Source organism: Strigops habroptila, chromosome 12, assembly GCF_004027225.2.
Source record: "Strigops habroptila isolate Jane chromosome 12, bStrHab1.2.pri, whole genome shotgun sequence".
NCBI lineage: Eukaryota > Metazoa > Chordata > Aves > Psittaciformes > Psittacidae > Strigops > Strigops habroptila.
The window spans coordinates 23,249,156-23,267,036 of NC_044288.2; the positions used below are offsets into that span (position 1 = coordinate 23,249,156).

The 17,881-nt window shown below is 46.7% G+C and overlaps 1 protein-coding gene across 5 annotated transcripts in view; it reads right to left on the reverse strand.

The window, feature by feature from the left end:
* Window positions 1–17,881, reverse strand: part of FGF18 (fibroblast growth factor 18) — a 70,991-nt gene that overhangs the window by 41,973 nt on the left and 11,137 nt on the right. For 2 of the 5 annotated variants that reach the window (XM_030504711.1, XM_030504713.1), the window contains exon 3: window positions 1,231–1,411. In XM_030504711.1, coding sequence (XP_030360571.1) covers window positions 1,231–1,411 — 181 coding nt within the window. Of the gene's footprint in view, window positions 1–1,230; window positions 1,412–1,615; window positions 1,638–7,518; window positions 8,305–13,569; window positions 13,573–16,955; window positions 16,961–17,881 lie in introns of those variants that run through there. The other 3 variants (XM_030504712.1, XM_030504715.1, XM_030504714.1) reach the window with 3 other exon arrangements.

Consider the following 17,881-nt stretch of genomic DNA (forward strand, 5'->3'; position numbering starts at 1 on the left):
GCGTTTCCTGGGAAGCCAGCAGCCAGTACACAGAGACTGGTTTACATATCAAACCTTAAGAGGATGAATGCAATAAAGTGACACAATAATTAGCAGCCAAGTGGCACTTTCCACTCCTGTTTTATCTGGAAATTTGGGCATGACAAAGGACAAAGTTGATGAGACCTCAGGGCAGGGCTTTCTCTGAGAGATGGGGTGACTGCACACAACAACCCTCCACAACAGCCGTGGGGGTTCATTTCACACCAGCCAGGTGCTGTCTCTGCTGTCACCTCCCATGGCATCATGCTGGCAGCAGCTGCCCCCCATGCCAGGCACAGTGTGTACCTCACCCTGCCTGAAGCTCCCCGAGGGAACAACCATTCCCACAGTTTGAACTGCCATCATCATAGCCCACCTCCACTTCACCAGTGCTGCACGTGAAGTCAGCCTCACGTGAATGTGATGCCAGCTAATGCACACACGCACCTCTGCAGCAACATGTGAACACACAGGCTGTACATCCATAAGAGAAAAAGGACCAGTTCTCTGAACAGACCTAAAATCCTTCCAGCAACCAACCTGAGCAAAAGCATCTCTGCCACAACCATCCTGAAACATACCAGAATTACAGAGTTTTTTCATAATTCAGCCTGCTAGCAGCATTTGTAGCATGTTGCTTGTGTGCAAATCATAATGAGAGTAGTTGAACAGGGTGCTAGCTCAGGGGATAGTTCAATTATTCAAGTTCCTGCAGGATCCACATGCCCTGAGATTCAACTTACGCTCTGCAGTACTCTCAAAGCTCCAAAGTCTGCTTAATTCCAGTTCAAACCCAATACCCCTCCACCTAGAAAGATGAGAGTGCTTCACTGACGCACTGGATTCACCCAACTTGAGCCCAGAGTTCATGGGGAAAGAACATCCCCCATCACCAACCTGGGTATCATGTATGAATTACAGTCAACAACACTGAGCTCATCCATTCAGCAGAAAAAGATTTTTCCCTTCAAGCACCATCATACATTAATAAATCGGAGCATTACACGACTGTGGGAACTGCCTGCAGCTGGGAGCCAGGCTAACAGCCTTTTCCGACACAACAAATATTCTTAACCTGGAGAGGTTTTTCCCCCTTTTATCCTGTTCTTTTATTGCTCTTCTTGTTTTTCTCCCAAGAGGTTCTCAGCACAACATGCAGGACTAAAGCCTTTGACCCACAGGCTGGGGGATCCCGGTAAATATTCTTACCATATTTATCTCCGTCTTCTCCTTTGGCACTGATCCTCCTGCCGAGCACTTGGATGTGTTTCCCACTTGTCCTGCTGTAGAGCTGATAGAGCCGAAGCTGCTTCCTGCTCACGTCGTCCCTCGCTCGCGTCTGGTTCTCCACGTGTATCCGAAAATCTACATTCTCCTCGGCAGCAAACATCTGGGAGCGGATGGGGAGAGGGGAGAGAACAGAACAGACCATGAGACAAAACAAGCATCTTGGACAGAAAGACCACATACCAACCTGCCAGCGGGCACATGGCGCAAGAGGGGTCTAATTTGGCTGCCCTTCCCTTGACAGCTGTGGTATCAGGCACTCAACATGTAACTCTAACCAGAGCTGGCTCTCGACAGAAAGCCATACCTAGGGTTTTACAATCAAACTGTGGGGCTTTTCTTGAGTAAAAACTTCTGCTCGGTCCTGCTTTGATTTAATTCTGGTCAGTCACGCTGGCCATAAATTAGGCTTTCCATTGCATAAGCATAGGTTCTACCAGGATACATGGACACATATGGGAGAAAGGGGATGGACAACTCCATTTCAGAGATTTTGTGCTTCACCTTCAGCAGCTGCATTGATTCCCCGATTAACTGCAGGTAAGAAGTCAAGGGAAAAACCTATTTATGCTGACATTAGCAGACTGGACTCTAGCTTTGCACAGGCATAAAATCTAACCATAATAAAAGTGTCATCTGTACATGTGCACTCTCCAGCATAACTTTTTTGCCAGCTCTGCTTTTCAGTGACGCCAACTCACTGGTGACCGCCCATGGATGCGCCTCTGTCTGCCTCAACAGGGCCATGGCTTGGGGAGAGATCACAAGGACCAGTGAGAGCCAAACCAGCACGTCCAGCCATGAGGCCAGTATCACCAGGGGTCTGCTCGGTTGAGCCATTGCACCTCTTTTTTCTGCCAATGGATTAAATTAACCTTAGTTCACTACAGCCTTAAAGTATTACCAGAAACTTTCTCTGACACATCTGCCCTTCTCTGGAGGTCTTGTTTCTTATCTGAACTGTTCCCAAGAAACACCGAAACAGGATTCCTGCTTTTGCTTCCAGAGAGTCATCCTGCCTTGCCCAAGGTTAAAGGACCAGACAACCCAGACCTTGTCAGGGGAGGCCGGGCAGCACACACACCCAAAAGCACTTCACACCCAAACAATATGAAAGCCCAGAAATGGCTCCATGATCTGTCCCCACTGGCATCTGCACCAGAACATCCACGCTGCCCACTCCAAACTCACAGATGGACAATATTTTGGCAGCAGACTCCCTTCACAGGACAATAAATCAGTTGGAAACCAAAAGCAAAAGATTATCAAGTGGCACACACACCACACAATAGGCAATTTTTAATTTGATCAAGACAAAGACCAGTCAAAGTCTAGGCGTTGTTGGTAAGCTGTAAAGCTGTGTACCACTTGCATGTAAGAGACAAAATCCACCATAAAATAAGAATCACATGGGAATTTAATGACGCCTAAGTTTGGGACTGGCAGAGGACCAACAGTTACTCCTAGCAGGGTTACTACTTCTCCTCCTAACACATTCCCATTACAGCACACTTGTCCTCCTAACCTAGCATTCTGATATATTGGTGAGGGGACAGAGCTGGCAATGCAAATGAGAAACGGTCAATAAATCCTCATTCAGGTCTATTCCAGGCTAAAACGCATAAGAGCAAGTGGCCACAACACACAAAACAGCCCCACTTCAGTCTCCTGCATATGTCATCTCATACCAGCAAATATTTTGAAGACAAATACTCCCTGAAAGTCAAAACCTCAAAAAGAACTTTTTAGAGTTTCCAATTATCAAGTAGACACACAGATCTGCAGCAGGAGGAAAACTTTGGGCAGGCAGTGCTGCTTAGCACCAGACCTTCACTAAGCAACCCAAACAAAAACATTATACTCAACACAGTGGCAACAGCAACGAGGTTCACAGGGATGTTGCTGCCTTTATGAAATGCTGGGATTATGCTATTTGAATCCCAAGTCCTGGAAGGGAAAGCAATTTAACTCTCCCATTTTACTGTCAGAAGTCAGGAGGAGGCTGCTGCACAATTAACGGTAGTGATATTTCCCCTCTCAGAAAACCAAGAGGGTGGCCCCTCCCAGGGCATCAAGAAGCCATGACCCAATGCTGAGCATGCGAGTGGAGAAGCAGCCCTGGTACCTGCAGGAGGCCACCGTGGGATGCTGACCAAGCTCATCCCCGTCACTGAGCCAGGCTCTGCTCGCCCTCCTCTCCCCAGGCACCATGGCTGTGTCTGAGCACAGCAAGCAGGACTTGGCTTAAGACATGAATAATATTAATTTCTTCTTTTTTCTTTCTACAGATCTTCTCGCTTTCTTTACAAATTATATTGTTGCAAAGGACGCTAAAGTACAAAACCCAGAGATGTCCAAGTAAAATGTTGACAGCCTGCCTCGTACCCACAAAAGCAAGGCTATTTGCAGTTAAGATTCTGGCTCCATCATTTTAAGATTTAAAACAGATTTTAAATCAAGATGACGTAGCTACATTGCTTTCACCACATGTTAATGAATTTCACATTTTCCTAGGAAAGGAAAAAAAAAAGACAAAACAGGTGGGATCTGAAGCGGGGGAAGGGCAGGTTGCTTTGCTTTCCTGGAAACTTCAAACAGAACAGGCAATCTGTTTTCTAAAACATGTTTTAGAAAATGTTTAATTCTCTATTTTAGTTGTCTCTCGAGCACTCACACCACAGAGGCCCCAGCCGCGGTGCTCAGGTGGACCTTGGAGCACCAGTAGAGCCATCCTGTGCTGTGATCAGCTCCCAGCATGGCACAAACACACCTGCACACATTTGTCACAGTTCTCCTGCCCCAAATCATCTAATTAAGCATCTCCTACCTTCTCAAGAGGGGCATACTGCAGCCCACAGGGATGACATCTCCTCTTGCCCAGCCAGCATCACCTGCAACCCCAACAACTTGTCCAAGCCCCATGGTAGCCGGATGCAGGGATCAGAGGGAACACAAACCCCACAAATAAAGTCAGCCCGAGCGTGTACCACTCCATCACTTCTCCAGCAACAGGCCCAGCTCTAACCCAGGGAAAGAAATCCTGAAGGAGGAACATGCTACAGGCTCTTCTTGCAGCTGACCCGCCCCCTGGTCAAGAAGCCGTGGTCCAGAGCAGCAGTGAAACCACCAAGATTTAGCTGCCTGCTTAAAGATAAGCTCAGACTTCACCACTCTGTTGAAACAGGATGCTCTGCTGGAGTGTGGCCAAGGTGAATTAGCTGTGCCAGCCTGGGCTGCATCTGGCCCGCAGCAAAGCATCAATACTCTAAAATAAAATTTCATGCAGTGTCGATTTCATGATATAAAACCTATTTGATCATCGTTGAAATCCATTCTCACAGTATCCCTGCCCTAACGAGTATATTCCCTCAAGCAGCTAACTTTGCTGAGATAAGAAAGTCCATTTATATACACCATAAGAGAGACTCTCTTTCATAAATCTCAAAAAAAATTAGTAACATATGCCTCCTTTGGTAACACTCACTGAAGAAGGTCACCTAAAACCAAGTACATCCACCCCCAAACACATTTCCATAACAATCACAACCACACAAAAATGAATGCAGAAATGTCTTCAGTCCCATTCCCACATGAAAACTTAAGGGCTTCCACTTCTGTCCACCAAAGCAATAGGAAATCTCTTTTTTCTCACTATTAATATATTATTACTGCATGTAAAAACATGATACACAAAATGACAACCTGGGTTTTTATGGCCTTTCATTCTGACTATCCACACATCCATGCTGTACATAGCAAAACCTAAAGATTCTGGATCCAGAGTTCAGCACAATAGGTCCCTGAAATGAACAGCAGCTTGCACCTTCTAGCTCCAAACCAGCAACATACTCTGCGGAATGCCCCCTGGGGATAGGAAAAGGATTTCCTGCATCACTCTATCTCGTCCAGCATTTTGGTGGGATTTGGGATTGTACTGTGGACTGTTTTGCAAATATATGCAACTGGTATGGATCACTCTCTATGCAGGACAACTTCAGCATTTCAGGATAGTAGGTTTCATGTAACTCCATCTCATTCTTTGCCAACAGTTTATGGTCTGCAAAATCCCAATTGTTAAAAGAGAGCATCAAATTTGGTTTCATTTTTATTCTTACTCTTTTTTTATTTCCAATCAGTTCCTCACCCTTTTACTATTTACTTGTCACTATGTCTTTCAGTGATAACATATAGCTACACAGACATCATAAATATACAGTTGGCAACACAGAGCTAGGCAAGTGAATAAACAACATCTCTTTTGAAAACAACCACCACCTCAAGCAACTGAAGCATCAGAAATGCCTCACTCCTGAGAAGCAGCAGATCTCCCACCCCCCTGTTGCCCAATCATTCAAGGTAGGGGCATTTAGTCCTACCTCCTTTCCAAACAGCCACAGAAACCAGAAATGACATCTGTCTTCAGACACAGCCCACACTGGAAGATTTTCAAGTGCTTTTTTTGCTGAATGATTCTGAAGCAATGAGTGGATTTCATTTTAAACATCTTTACAGCAATCCTTCAGCTTAAAGAATGACTCTCCTATTTGAGAAATCCCAGGTGGAGAGCAAGGGAAAGACCATTTTGCTGATGCAGCCTAAGGTTTCACCATTAAGTAATCCAAGAAACGCTCAAGAACAGCAAAAGCCTCTGACAGCAGCACTGTGATGTTAGTCCTATACAAGCTTCTGCCACATCTCTGCAAACACCGATGCCTTGTTGTGAACGGAAAGCAATCACACCCCGCCAAGGTCAATGAAACCCTCATGGTGCCAAGCCACGTTTATGGAATTTGGCTTTCCATCCAACCCGCCTCTACTCACTTCAATTCTTCTATTTTAATCTTTCCAGTAAAAGGGGATGTTAATCTGTTATTGTTCATGCCATAAAGCGTTACAGCATGAGATGTCCAAGGCCCACAGCATGGCCAAGTTAGCTGCGAGCTGGACCTCAGAATTTCCTGATTTTTTGCTATTTATCCTATGAAGCCTCCAAGCCTCATCAGAGAGCAAACCATATGTCATTCCCCAAACTGAACTCAGAATACAAAATCCCTCTCGCTGAGGGTCGTAACAATTGCATAAGATAAACAAATCAAGCTATTCAAAGTCCTTTCAAACCCCATCTGATAAGCAGGAAATACTTATTACCTTTCAGCCATCAAATCAACCCAATATTAATTATTTTCTCCATGACCTTCTAAACACATGAAAGTTAACTCAATAAGGTCAACAAGAGGATATCCAAGACAGATCTCTCTGAAGTCCACAAAGGCAAGTAACAAACCACTTGCTTCCATGACTTTGGCAAAATTCCTCTATGCCAATTACAGCAGGATTTGCTAGCTCACCATGACAGCCGTCCTCGACATACTGTGAAACACAATGCATTCCTTCCTTGCTGCTTTTTCCTCCTCTTAACTGCAAAGTCAATCCATCACCAGGATACTGTTACCTTCAGGTTTCAGAGGCTAGTTTGAAGCCAGACAGAAGTGTATGTACACTGCTCTGGCGTATTCACTTCTTTGGGCTCAGAAGCACATTTGGAAACGCACCTAACATAAAGTGCCTCCATATTCAGATGCACAGCAGGAACCTGGAGTGAAGGGAGAGGGCACTTTGGAATGAATCTCTGTGCATCCAACTGGAGAGATTCTATGGCATAGCAGTGCCAGAACTGCACAAGTGTAACTAAGCCTTTTGAACTAACAGAACTTAGACCTTTGCTTTGGTGTCTGTTTCTTCTTGCAATCAACAGATCTTATTTTTTTTTCCCTTGAAAAATAAATATCAAAAAAGCTAAGTTGCACTCTCAGTCCTTGGGAAGCATCACCTTGGATAATGACTGTGTATCCTCCAGGATGCACTGTGAGAAAGGGCAATGCAGTGAGTGCACCATGGAAGCAGTTCTCCAAAACGATGTAGGCCTGAGACTCCACAAATGGCATTTACAAAGTGTTTCACTTTAAATGCTTTTTGGGTTTTGGGGCGTTTGGGTTGGGGTTTTTTTTGGTGGAAAAAATATCAGAGAAGCACGAATGTCCTGTTTAAAACCCAGATGCCAAAAGATCTCGCTCCACAAGAGCTGTGGCACTCTATAGCCCATTCATAAATTGAGTCATGAACCATTTTTTGTCTTTGTTTCCATAGAAGACTGTTTCAGAAACACCTCCCTAATATTCTTTGCCTTAATTTTCTACCTCACATATTTACATCCAGTTTACTTCCATTTGTTAATGTACCAACAATGTCCTTCAGCTTGAATACTTTTCCACTGTGTGCTTCTCCTTGCGATGCATTCACGCTATTTCCTTCCTCCACTCTCTTCCCAACCTCCATTTCACCATGCTGGGAAAGAAAGAAAGCCAAGCACCAGACCACCTCCACCTCCTCTCCTGCATCTGCCCTTATCACAGAGGAGCTCCTGCCCACACCAAGGATGGGTGCCAAGCTCTCCCTTGGCATGGAGACATCAGCCCCTCCTGGAGAGAAACCCAGAGCTCTCCCCACTCCTGCACAGATATGCTCTGAAACTGAGCCACTCACTCCTTTGGGTTGAGCGCTTTTGAGTTGCTGCAGTATGTGAAATTCAAGGATGTTTGCTCTTTGTTTAATGCATTCTAAGTGAAGTGCATGTAGGAATGGAGCTGGAAAGGAGACGGGAACAGGGTGACGAGGGGGTCGAGCCTGCCCATCCCTTTGGATTTCAGAAATGTTAAACAAGACCCAAAGAGAAGACGTTTCCAGGGCTTGGAAGAGGGGACATCCAGCTCAGCGAGGTGACACATACTTGGATCCAAAAGCTGCTCTGCAAGCGGAGCCTCCTCTTCTCCAGAGAGCTGCCTGCTTCATTCAGAGAGGCCACACATTAAACCTACTTGGGCAGACTCCATTCCCTCTGAAACCCCTGTGAAATACAGCTAGTGCTCAGCCAAACTGCCCAGCACTTCCCCAAGATCCCACCAGTTTTCCAAGCCATGTACCACTGCTATCCAGCTCCCCTAATGCAACAAGTCCATCAACCCTCAGATGGCAGACAACAGCGTTACCGAGCCTGGTATGAAACCACAAGGAAGATGGGACTGAGTGCCAAAAAACTGGAACCTGAGAGCTTGAGGAAACAAATGTTTTATGGCCCATCAGTCAGTATTTGGACATTTTCTAGAGAAAGATGATGCCGCCTTTGAGAAAACCAAATTTCTCCTTTTGATGATGGAGTGAGCCACAGCCATAACTGCGAAAACGCACCATTTGTGAGATGGTGACATTTTAAACTTGTTCCACCCTGGGAAACGGCTCAGTCTGGGGAAGCGCAGCGTTTCAGCCTTGATTAATGACTTTTAAAGCCCCAGCCGTGCTCACATGCAGGCAGAGAAAGGGAAGGCGCACACAGTGAGTGCTCCAGCCGGTGCAGAGCCCAGCACGAGCACGATGATGAGGTGCTGCAGTGCAGCTCTCCTGAACAGCTCCAACACCCTGCCCACCACATCTCCACCTGCATCTGCCCCTTCTCACCGATTCAGAACAAGGTCACTGGCTGCAGCCCCCAGGTCATGATATTCATATAATTACCACGAGTGAGAGCAGCAAGGGGAGCCCACCCCTGTGGCATCATCTTCCCCTCACAGGAGCCTGCATTGTGCTCTGGTGCAGGAGGGATGTAGTGGCCAAGACGAGCCACCTCCCAGTGCCAAAAAGGCACCACTTCCCCATGGGACCACCTCCTGCTTCCCATACTAACCAAAGTAAACCAGTCCCATGTCTCTCCGATGCAGGGGTATCTGCATGATGCCATGAGCTCTTGATAGCTTTGATTCTCCAGAAATACAATTCAGACCTTAATTATTTTTCATATTTTTCTTCAGTTGTGATATGTTGTTTTTTTTAAACTCAGTGCTGGTATTTTTTACCACAACTATCAATCAGGCAACGAGCAAGCAGGGCTTTTTCTTTCTTCCTTTCTTTCTTTGTCTTTCTTTCTTTTTAATGCTTGTTATATCTCTGCTATATACTTCCTCTCCACACAGAAATATCCCTTCAAAGCTTGATATTATTGAGCAGCTTTCAACCATGCCCAGCAGAGCCATGTATTCTCTGCATTTGTCTGGCTTTTGTTTCTAGGAATGAAATACCAATGGCTGAACAGTGTGACTTCATTTCACTCCTTCATTCCAATACTTGTTCTATTTCTATCCCACTGGGTCAAACTCACCTATTGTGAGACCTCACCGATTTCAATTACATCAGGGATTAATTTGTTCCATTGCGTTGACGCTGTTAATACAATCCTTGCTGGCTCTAGATTAGAAAAGGCACGGTGGAGACCTCCCTCACAGGCAGTGTGTTTAACAGCGGTCTTGATCTTCATTTTTGTTCAGCAGTGGGGTTTTTTTCTTCCCTTTGTGCCCCTTTGCCCCTCTTTTCACAATCTTCCCCTTCCTTTCTCAATTGCCCTTATCAGAACTGGGTGGTCCTCCTGACTTCCACTGCGACTGGCAAAACGCTGCCTTCCAAAGCTGCTGCCAGGGCTTGCGAGGGAGGTCAGAGCTGGAAGGAAGGTCTGACCCGATACCATGCAGGTGTGACTGTTCCAGCTTTGGCACCTCATTTCCCCCAGGATCATTTTGAAGGGTTGCTGCATGTCCTCATGTACCCAAAGGGGTCTGCAAGTGCTTGGGTCTGCAGCTCCAGCCATTGGCTGACCACCATCAGTTGACTGAGGTCTCAAGGGGAAAACTGAGATCCTCCATGTAGCAGATGGACACCCTGAAATGCACATTTGTCATGTAACTGCGGTTGTCCTTTCTGCTGCTCCCAAACTGGGACACAACATCTGGGCAGAGCTTTAAAATGTCTCATGGGATATCCATGATACCATTTTGAGGTGATCTCAGCAATCCTGATTCAAAGTTGTTGTTTATCCACGTGACTTTGTCTCAGGAAGAGATACTGATGCAGGGAGACATGGAGCCCATGCTCATGCAAAGCAGTTAGCTTTGAGTGCTACAACTCTGTCCCACAAGATCCACTGCTTATCCATTTTAGAATATCCAACCGTACCGTAGTGAAACCATATTTTTAGGAAATAGTGTGATGATTCCAGAATAATAAGAATGGGAGTTTTAAAAAGATAAGTAGGGGAAAAAATAGAGGATATTTAACTAAAACCAAACAAACAAACAGTTCAACAAACAGATTCCTCCCTTGCTAACTGAAATACATTAAATTTCCATGGTGGTTTCATGAGGTCACCTTAGGCTTCCATAGGGCATTTCTGGGCAGCCTGGACTGTGAGAATTTGCAAGGGTTAATGTCACAGCTGTAAATAAACTCCCAGACAGAAGTTGGATAGGCTGGGTTTCAGGGCTCCAAATTTGTTCCCATGTTCAGCACCTGGTTTTCCAAAATGTACAATGTTCCGTTTACTACTGCACTAATTTTATTGGAAGAAATGTAAGAATAAGCTGATCCAGTATCACCCAACTGCTCGTTTAGCTCTGCCACTCACCTCAGATTGCGGTGGAGCCATCCAGGGACAGGATGAAGCCCCCACATCCCCTCCAGGCACTGCCCCATCTGCCACCTCCCAACCCCAGCTCAGGTCTCAGCCCCTTTGGTGACAAATATTGCCTGAACAGCACCGCCTTGTAACCCCACGGACAGTGTGTGATCATGGCAACCCAAACCTTGGCGCCAGCAGAAACCCTCGTACCTCCCCAGGACTGAGACCGTACTGCATGTACATTGCTCTGGACACATCCTACCACACAGATCAAACCCATCCCAAGGCACATAACCCACGGGGAGAAGACAGGATCAGCTCTGGAGGATGTGTTACACTACAAATGCCTTCACAACAGTCCTGAGCTGCAAAAATCACTGCTTCCACAAGCCTAAGCTTTCCAAAATACTCCCCTTTATGGCTGAAATCTCCTGCCATGGCTTCTCCACAGGTGGTTTTGCTGGGGAAGAGCTGAGCTCCCATAGTTGCCACTTCACCACAGTTATTTCTGACACCATCGAGTTCAACAAGGGTAAAACAAAACCCAGAATAATTGCCCTCATTCCCGAGGGGTGCACTCTCTGCTTAGGGGGAGGTTTCAATATTCATTAATTCCCCACATGCTCTGCTGACCAGTGGCAACATCCTTCAGGCTTCACTGGGGCCATGCATGGCCCAGGATCCCTGTACGGCTCTGTGCTACGGCCACCACTCCCTCCTGCTAGCACCAGGACATACATAGTTTTCAGAAGTAGTTTCATGCCTGTGTCCCTCCTCGCATATAGCAGCACAGGTATCGCTGCAAAGAGAACAGCCCCAACCAACCTCTCTGGGACCATGGATCACAAAGCCAGCAGCTGGATTCAGGGAGCTCGGCATGCTACAACAGTCTTCACCTCCTTAACAAAAAAGCTTTTCTTAATGGAGAAAATGATCCTTCTGAAACAAACTGCCCTGATACACAGGAATTAAAACCATTCAGCAATTCAAATGGTTGCAAATAGTTGTTGACTAGTTTTTGAGCAGTTGAAACAGGTATTCGAGAAACAAAACCTCCAGAGGAAACCATAAAGTCTCTCCAACCCAAAATGCATGAAGAGCAAGCCCGGTCCTGGACCAGGCAGCAGCACAGTAACCCATGTCTGAACACACATCATCTGCATAGTGAGCTGCAGACAACGTCCCTTTCGAAGCAGACCCAGCAGCATCCTCCAATGTGCTCCCAAAACAATGTAAAACCCTTTGCATAAAGCACAGGGAGCCCTGCAAAGGTGAGAAAAAAGGCTGAGGGGCTGCCCCTCCCCTACCCCACTCATCATGGGGTACTGCTGAGCCCATGGCTTGTCCCCATTGCCCCGTTTCACACGCAGTGGTGGAGGAGCCTAGCCTGGCCACACCAGTTGGGTCACGGCAGAGACCAGGGCAGTTGTCCCAGCGGGGGGCTCTTGGGAAAAAAGCTGCAGGCACCCCACTAAAAATACTTACCAGCAATTTGTTCGTCTCTTCAAATGAGACCTGAGCCCAATTACTGGAAAGCCTGCCAGGTTCAAAGCACTCCGGAGCTTTTCTCTCCTTCCCTCCGCAGCAGCAACTTCCTCCCAGGGCAGATGCTCCAGCTGCAAACCCGTTTGGCCACAGCACTGGGGCAGAGCAGAAACCCCAAGCCCACTCCACTGAAACCAGTCAGGCGTTTTCCAAACCCTGGGAAAAGGCAGTCATTCAGCCCTAGGGTTTACAGTGCTGGTTTTAAAGCACGTGCCCATCATCTCCAAGGTGACATCTCCGGCTCTGCTGCTCGATCCCAGCCCAGCTGGGACCTCCATAAAAACAGAAGCAAAAGCACAATACATGGGAAACCCAAGTGATACTCAGGAAAACACCGCTGTCAGAAGGAGACAGAAGATCAGAGACCAATCTCCCCATAAAAGAAATAAACATCTGCAGTGGCAGCACCGCAGCAGTGATCCGATGTTTACCCTAGTAGCTCCTTTCATCCCAGTCCCCTGGCTTCGTCCAAGGAACACACGGATCCCTGCTCCCACTGCAGAAAAGCAACTCCCTCTAGGGTAAAACATGGCAACTGCCGAGCAGCACACACGAGTTCAGGGCAGGATTTCCAAAACACCTTTTTCCATTGCATCTGCAATGAAAAGAGAGATGTGGCTAAACAACTGTCTCCTTGGATAGTAGCTCCCAAGCACTGATCTGATGTGAAAGGTGGCTTCTCCAAAAGCACAGAGCTGCATGGAGACCCTATTGAATTATCTTGTGCCACATTTCCTCTCTAGTTTCCTCTCTGGAAACCTTTTACTAAGCTCCAAATGGTCCCACTCCTGCTTATTCTGGCAGGATAACATCTAGTGACCCTACATGGGAATGGTGCCAAGGAGAAAGGGACCTCGTCAGGTGTCACTGCTCACTCATCCCATGATTTGGCAGCCTCTGCACAGTGCTGGGATATAAGAAAATGGTTGTGACCAAGGACAGGGAAGTTAATCCATGTAACAGTAACTGGATGCCAATCAGGGGATTTACTGAAATTGCAGGAGTCATTCCACTGGGAATGTTTGTGCTGCCAATACCTCACTTCTGCTTGGTGTTCATTCCCTCTAGTCTGACTCCAGTTTTTTCATGCTTGCTTCTAGGACTGCCTGACAGTAGCAGATTGAGACCCAAAATACCTCCCATGGCTTGCATCCTCCCCTCCTACATTTCAAGTTCTTCTTCTCCATCATTCAACTGAGCATCTTCTTTACTCCCACCATCTCCAGCAGCACCACTCTGAAGGGAGACGTTTGCAGGTTCAGGACAAGTATCAAATCCATGTTACAGAAACTACCAAAACATCGCTGGAAACTGGTAAATACACAGCAGCCTCAATGGTTTCCTGCCTCCTGAATGCCAGCCTGCGAGTATCAGTTATTGAGGGGAAAAAGTCCTGTCTCTCTGGACTGATCTCTCTTTCAGAGCCTAATTACAACACCCGATGGGGATGCCCAGCCTGGGGGACAGCCTCTCTAGGCCCTTCATCCTCACTCAGTGAAATAAAGGCAGCAAGGCTGGTGGTGCTGAATGTGGCTGGCACATGGCGGCACTGTGAGGGGTCACTGTGGATCTGCCCCAACAGCCAGGCTGATCCGAAGTTTTTAGTGTCAAAACAGGAAAAGGAACTGTATATGAAGATCTCTGCAAACTTCAACCTATGGTCCAGAGACAGGGACTTCTCCTCAGGTCTAAATCCCCAGTAAAATACCAACCACCACTGGGCATCTCCTTTTCTCCTTCTAGTTCCCACTCGTCAGTGGGAATATGTAATGACATGTTCTCTGTCCTTGGACTTCACCCACCATATCCAAATAGTCTATCAGACAAGCTCTGACTTGGGATAATGTCGGAAAAACCAGGAAAAACACAGTTTAAAAAGCAATGTACAGAGCTGCATCAAACCCCAAAATTCACAGAAAAGGAACAGAGGGGATATAAGATTTGTCTGGCCTGTTCATACAGGGGCTCAGAGATGCCCAGCATTGCTGTGTCACAAGAGAGGCTCAGGTTTGGAAATGATGTTGGAGGCTCCTGAAAAGGAGAGAGCTGGGAACCGGGACAAGAGCACAGCACAGCCCTGCAGGAGATCAGCTCCCAGGATCAAGCCACCAAGCTCTCTGAAACCACTGGGACTTGGTAAAGGCAAAGCCCAACGGCACTGAAGAAGAGCAGTCTGGGTGAGAAGTGGAGTAGGCCAGCAAACTACCAGGAAATAAATGGCAATTGTGAAGCCACAGCCATGGAGATGGGCACCACTTGTCCTTCAAACAGCTTTTCTCCATTTCAGTTGCAGACTTTGCCAACACATTGCTGACAAGTTTCCTTTTCCTCTCCCCAAGTAACCATGACCGAGCACCTGCAGTGTTAAGAGTTGTTCCTGCATAGTTTCTTCCCACGTACATGAGAAACATCTTTATTTACAAAAGCCTTGCAAGTTATTTCTGGAACAGGGCTTTCCAGAGATGATTTCCATCAGTAATTTGATCAGTTATTTGAAAGATAAGATGCAAAATTTCCTTCGTCTCTGCAAGGGAGGCATTTTTTTGTGATCTTGCCTTATGCTTTGCTTACCTTGCAAAAACTGTTTAATGAATTATAAGGCAGGATGGAGTTCCCTGGACGTCCTCTGAACCCCACATACATCACCACAGGAGCCCTGCTGATGTAGGACATCAGGAAATGTAGGATATTTCCATTTGAAAATGTGCTACTTACTTTAATTAAATCTCTTCAAATCAACTTACCTGGGAAGACCCACTTTTATTTAGCAAAACTCAATTTAAGTCTTATTAAAAGCAACCTTTTCTGTTTCCTATCTTTTCTCCAGGGTGGCCCTACCTCAAAGCCACAGTCTGAGATGCTGCACAGTAACATGCTGCAGAGCTTCCAGGAGCAATCAGCAAAGCATGATTTCACACCAAAGACATCCCCAAGTAAGACCAAGATGTTAAATGGCTTAAAAGTCCACATTTAGTGAAAAAAATGTGTGGCCAGCTCCAACAACTTCAAGGGTGTCGAGATGCTCCTCATGAAGCCCGGCACTCTCACAAGCCCACAGAGAAGCTGCGAGACCTGCCAGCTCCATCCAGGAGATGAGAAGAATGGTTTTGGAGCAGTGATTTAGGGCTGCCAATCACACAGGCTTGGTACCTGCTAACAGAAGGGTTGAGCATTTATATGGCACTACCCATTTCCCTTTACAAAAACCCTGCTGCCGCAGTGTCCCCTTTCCAGAGAAGCCAGAGAGCGCTTCATCTCTGCCTGCTCCTGCTTGCGGACACAAGCGGCTGATCAATCCTGCTTAAACAAATTGCCCCGATGCAAACCCAGTCTGCTGTGTTGTGCTAATGGGCTCTGTGAGCATTTTCACTGACTTATCAACTCTGCTCCAGGCTGCTCCATGGAGCGCCCACAAAACCCATCAGCCATTAAGAGGGAGCAATAACAAAACATCCCGGCTGGGTTGGTCTACAAAGGCTTGTCCTCCACCACAGCCAGCCATCACCCCATACCTGCCAACAGCCACGAAACTTTTCCTTCCCTGAAAGTTCTTTGGAATACATTCTCAAGCCCTATTATCTCTCCTGTTTATACCACACTCCCTCTATTATAGAGAAATCTCCAAGTAATTTATAAGCCCACAAGCTCCTGCACTAACAGGGCAATAAATCAGGTTTATATACCCCGTCGCCTACTGTTCGACGCTGGGCCAGCCAGGTGAAGTGAGGCAGCAGGGAGCAGCCACTGCCCTCCCTAAACCCTCCACACCATTTCTTCAGAGGAGAAGGCAGTTTTGCTCCAGATGTTTATTTTTTAAGTATCCAAAGAGGATTCCAGCCTGTGTCATACCTCACTGTGTTTTCCCCATCTGACACCAATACAAGCCCACAAAAGAGGGCTTTTCTTCTTACAAAGAAGGCAGATGTTTCTGGCTATTTTCCTCCAGGAGAGAGGTTGCCCATCTAATAATCCCTAAATGGGCAGTGGGTTGCTGGGCTTTCATGTTGTGCCTCTGAGCCTCCTCTTGCCGTGCCAGGTCGCTGGGTTTTTTTTTCCACAGAGTTGCAAAACCCCTGAATAACAAGGTTTGTGCATGGAAGTGCTGACACAAACCTTAACTACAGCATCCTGAACATGATACCAGAATAAGGACACTCCCTGTGTGGCCCAGCGCATGGATAAATAAAGCATTTCAGCAGCCAGCGCCGACAGATCATAAACCTCTACGAGCATAAATACCAACAACAACCCAAAAAGATTAGAGGGCTTACGGGCGAGGCAGGCTGGGATGATTTAGGGTTGGGGTGGAAGGGTCATTATTGCTGAATAGGTGGCGGCGAGCGGGCCAAAGAAATCAATAAACCATTCTGCTCCCAGGGAAGGAAGGGGCCACACTAATTGTGCAAACACACATTTTCCGTTTGAGGCTCACCCAGCACGGAAGGATACAGGGAACATGCCACCTTCTTGCTGAGAACCAAGGGCTTCACCCTGAGACACGTGCCCCAGGAGCTCCGTCACTCAGAGGAGAGCTTGCCTAAGCACCTCACTGGGTGCAACTTGCTGCTGGAGGCAGCTTCAAATGAATGCAGACCCAGGCAACATTTATCTCCAGCTCCATTAACTTCACTCTCTATGAAGTTAATACGTCATTGGGATAAGGATCTCAGCTTTCAGCACCACCGTCAAGTCAGCACCCTATTCCAGCAGCATAAAAGCACCCAACAGGTCCTGCCAGCACCTTGAAGCACCAAAGACAAGCTTTGAGACCAACTTCACCCCTGATGAAACAACCACATTTGCATTGGAGGTGGACGTAGCCCTAAAATTAGCCACAACGGATCACTGCATCCTACAGCAAAGACAGACACAAGGCCTTGCAGCCAGGTTTCCAGGCACACAACTGATGAGCCAGAGTTCAAAGGAAACAAGTAATTCCTCATTTGCCTCTTCTGCTTTGGTCCTCCCCATTCCCAATTCTTCTACCTTTTTTCCCTGCTTGCTTTCTAGGGAACAGAGCAATGACAAAAGACACCAGTTTGGAGAGTGAAGCCCACTAATCAACAGAATAAATATATACTATACAGATAAAGAACTATCTGTACCTCATGGGCCAATGTACTTAGAAGCCCATCTCTGGGACACACCGCAGGAGGTTGTTCAGGGAACCAGCAGACAGTGGCAATGCCCATTATTCCCATGAGGAAACCCAAGCATGTACAAATGCAAACGGTGATCACCTCCATTCCCAGCTGATGCTGATGGTACAAGCACAGGAAGCTGCTCTGGTCCCTCTGTATGAGCCAGTCTCCTCCTCTGCTGCCTTTCCAAAGATATTTAGAGAAAACGCTCTGTATATCAGTTAATAAAATAGCTCAAAACCTGCCCAGGTCATGTCAAGCTTACTGCCTGCAGTTAATGGACTTCAACTTTACTTGCCATCTTCAGAGTTTTTTAAATCAGTAATTTCATCTTCCCTCCAGAATTAAATTCCTCAATGGTTTCACTGCAAAAAACATTCCTAGGAAC